Source organism: Papilio polytes, unplaced genomic scaffold (assembly GCF_000836215.1).
Source record: "Papilio polytes unplaced genomic scaffold, Ppol_1.0 DF823399.1, whole genome shotgun sequence".
Classification (NCBI taxonomy): domain Eukaryota; kingdom Metazoa; phylum Arthropoda; class Insecta; order Lepidoptera; family Papilionidae; genus Papilio; species Papilio polytes.
In genome coordinates, this window is record NW_013525805.1 from 3,136,996 (window position 1) to 3,141,337 (window position 4,342).

The 4,342-nt window shown below is 29.9% G+C and overlaps 1 protein-coding gene across 1 annotated transcript in view; it reads left to right on the forward strand.

The window, feature by feature from the left end:
• The window catches only part of LOC106104795 (organic cation transporter protein-like), a 16,548-nt gene extending 14,606 nt beyond the window's left edge, over window positions 1-1,942 (forward strand). Inside the window, exons 5-6 of the mRNA XM_013284933.1 lie at window positions 668-846; window positions 1,751-1,942. Coding sequence (XP_013140387.1) covers window positions 668-846; window positions 1,751-1,942 — 371 coding nt within the window. The remainder of the gene's footprint in view (window positions 1-667; window positions 847-1,750) is intronic.
• The last annotated feature ends 2,400 nt before the right edge of the window (window positions 1,943-4,342 follow it).

The window sequence follows — 4,342 nt, forward strand, 5'->3', positions numbered from 1 at the left end:
AATAATTATTCAAAAATATGCTGTAATTGCTGACATCTTAGGCAACAAAGAAGTGTGTGTTTACGCTTTATTATAATAGTATAGATTGTTTGCTCACCTGCTTATCAAATGTTGATTGATTACTGTTAATAGCAATAATAAATAAGCCTCGAAATGAGTTTACAATCCTTAATGATGGTAATTTAGGTTATGAGTCAACCGTCAGAAATCTTCAATAGTTTTTTTTTTCAATATATTTCATTATTCATATGAAATATTTCCTTCACGCCTTCTTACGTGTTTCAAGCCTTTTCCTTAGCTATACCCTCCGAATATATTGCAAACAATTTGTAAAGGTACAAGCAAAGGATTCTGTTTTTGTAAGTTATCAAACGTAATACGCATACGGAATAAGTTATCGTGAATATTTTATAAGAAAATATTAGAATGACAGAGAAATGTAAACGTAATGTGTATGTTTTTTACATATATTAGAAATATTTCTATCTATATAGCTATTCGAACTTAAATATACAGAACCTTGTCGTTATAAATAGCAATTGCCTAATCGAAAATTTGCTAAATATTTTTGGTAGGTGCCTAGCTATAACACAATTATTATTTAGAATTTCCTAGTTAACTAGTCACTTATAAACGTTTTATCTACAATTTTATTTTAATTCTTCAGATGGCAATTGGTCTACTGTGTTTTATCTGGGCGGGAAGTTTTTCATAACACTCGCGTACAACTCGCTGTATGTGTTCGCGGCTGAAGTATTCCCTACCGACTACAGGACAACATTACTAGCTGTGTGTTCTACTATCGGGAAGATTGGGTCCACTATTGCACCACAAACTCCACTATTGGTAAGAAATATTCAATATTTTAATAAAAACCATTTATTAGAAATAGAACAAAATAGTACTAGGATATTTTAGGTTATGTTAGGAATAGCGGGAATCGAAACTATTGATGCCTAGATTAAAATATATAGTGCATTATTTTCTGATTTGCCTATATTAAAAACATAAATGCATAGTATACAATTCTTTAATAAAAAGGAAAATAAAATGTAAAGATGTATTTAACTACGTAAAATATTTTCAGTAACAATAATATTTAATACGTAAAATAGCGCCTTTACAAAGTTAATAGTCAAATTTCACAATCGTATTTCGTGATTCAATTACAAGTAAACCGGATATACGAGTAAAGTAAATTCATTATCCGTATAGTTTCGTTCCAAAATTGATTTCAATTTGCGAAATAAATTAATGTATCAACAACAGATTAAATACTCCATTGATTTCATCTATTCTTAAAGCCTGCGAGTTTGCATAACTGAATTAAAAAGGATGAAAATAGTATTGCAATTCGTATTTATTTTTAAACTATTCAAATGCACATTCTGGAACTAAATTGGAAAACGACTCAGTCATTTAGCAATATTATATATCTCTTTATCTACGACTAGCTGTTGCTCGCGATTTCATCCGCGTAGAATTAAGAAATATTAAAAAAAATATAGCTTAAAGCTACTCGCAGCATTTTTTCATTTTTTTCAATACATACAGAAATATATATTTCCTCTTTACAATATTTGCAAAATTTGTTTATTAAAGAGATTATATTTAGTAGTTTTGTCAGACAATAGTTACGTCAGTAACTACTTGGTATGGCACTAAAATAGAAATACATTTTTAATTACTAATAGTCTATCTCTTAATAGTTAATATTTAATTATAATATCCATTTTTAATCTGTTTTTAGGCGAGATTTTACGTCTACTTACCGACAATATTATTCGGTTGCACGGCAACACTATCTGGCTTCCTTGTAATGACTCTACCTGAGACGAATAATCAGAAGTTACCAGACTCCTTAAAAGAAGCAAAAGAACAAGACAGAAGGAAAAAGAACCAAGAAGAAAGAACAGAGACAGAGACAAAGACTAAACTTTAAGTAGAAATATGTTTTATAATAAAAATCGTACAAGAGTAAGGACCTGTCCCACCAAATTGTAATTTGTCTGATAACAATCCAACGTGTAAAATATGTGATGGAAATACCGGATTTTGTTCCTTTATCTGACAGTGACGTCATTTTTAAGCTGAGCCTCTATCAGCCAGTGGTGGGACAGGCCTTTAGACCGTTTTTAGTATACTAGGCTGTGAGATGTTGTGATGTTTTTTGTAGTACAAATTAAAAGAAATTAATTCAAATAGTTTTTTTATTTATTTGCTAAAAGAGATATAAAAAAAGTCTAAAAAATTTAATCCAAAAGGCCAGTGTTGTAAATGATTACAGAAAGCATTCAATGTTTTATCGCCGCGAATCGAATCACGTTTGGAATTTTTATTTTTACTTGTTTTTTAGTGAAAAAGTCGCGTACCAGCTGTAATTACTGGCGTCGACGTGATTCCATTCTGTGGCACGTGATTCGCAAATACAGATTAAATATCAACATTAAAAAAATGCAACAATCAAATATATTAATACGAGACTACACAAATGGTTAAACGTGTTCGAAATTTAAAATGAATGCGGAGAAAATTAAAAACAAACATACAGACGAATACCTATCTCTTTCTTTTGGGAAGTCTCTCATGAAGAGCACAAAGCGTTTAAAAAAGATTACAAATAGTCTAATTTTGACCAATGGCGATATCCACTTTAGATCATTTTTGTCGGTTTTTGTATACTTTAACTAGCTGTTCCCATGCGACTTCATCCGCATAAAATTATAAAAAAAATCATTTTATCGTTTACATCTGTCAAATTATCAATTGCAAATGTCAAATTGACATAACATACAAACCTTGCTTCCTTGACGTTGGCAGCAACTTATGGTCTCTTTCCCACATTTGGGTTTTATCTAAAATATTCACCCCCTAAGTTTAATAGCTTGAAAATATGTAGCCTAAAGCGCAACGTAAGTGTAGGGCTTTTTATTAAAAAAAGAGTTATTCAAAAATATGCTGTAATTGCTGAGATCTTAGGCAACAAAGAAGTGTGTGTTTACGCTTTATTATAATAGTATAGTATATTATATATACTATTTATATTACAAGAAAACATTTTTATTAAATGTTACCTTTTACTTGCGGTTCATTTATATGCATTGAAAAATTGAAACTTCGATGAACTCATTATAAAATGCTAATTTTTTTACATTACAAAGGTTTTATATGTGAACGAAAACGTGATCAATTACTATTTATACCTACGTTTATGTTTAAAATACGATTTTATTTTAGACTAGCTGTTCCCATGCGACTTCATCCGCGTGAAATTATAAAAAACTTAATTTTATTGTTTCATTTGTCAAATTCTCAATTGCTAATGTCAAAATTCAAATGCACAAATGACAATCATGACAACCTTGCTTCCTTGATGTTGGCAGCTTGTTTGTCATCCCTTTCCCACATGAAGGTTTTTTCCAATTCTTGTACCCCCTAAGCTTAATAGCGTGAAAATATATAGCCTAAAGCGTGACGCAAGTGTAGGGCTCTTTATTAAAGAAATAATTATTCAAAAATATGCTGTAATTGCTGACATCTTAGGCAACAAAGTAATGTGTGTTTACGCTTTATTACATTAGTATAGATTACTTTAAATACTAGATTTAAATAAAAAATTGGACTTGACTTTTCTGCACTTTTTATTTTAAAATTTGAATAACAAAATTGTTCGTTTTCTACCGATCGTAAAACTTTATCTCATAGAATATAATTTAATTTAAAACTATAATAAAATTTGTAATTAAACTATACTGATCTCGACATAACCTAAAAATACCAATCCTAAACTATGTAAAGAGTAACAACTAATTTGGGAAAACTCATCAAAAACTACACACATTACGAACGTTCCACCCTAATACATTACAATCCACAATGGAATGCTCTGATTTCAACCCTTATCCACCGCCCCTATAGAATTACATTCTAATAAAATAGTCCGAGAACAAAAGCTGGAAACAATTTATTTTCTCACATTCAAATTTCCGATAAAATGAATAATTTTCGAAATGTTATTTAAAAATACCATTTAACTAGCTAAATAAAATGTAAAGTGTCACATAAAGAGATTTAATGATTATTTAAGTTACTACGATTAGTCTACTAGTCATGCGTCTACTAATTAGACCACTAATCTATGGCTAATAGTCAACCTCTGAAAGGATTCCCATTTTTTTTTTCGGAAACGCCGCTTGCAATCTGTTTTGTGGCAAAATTTTAATGGAATTTTGGAGTTTGACCTCATTTAAAACGCTAGACATTACATATTATGTCGTTTGAATTTAACCGTAAGCGGCCATTCGTCCAATAATCTAATCTATCTAATATTATAAATGCGAAA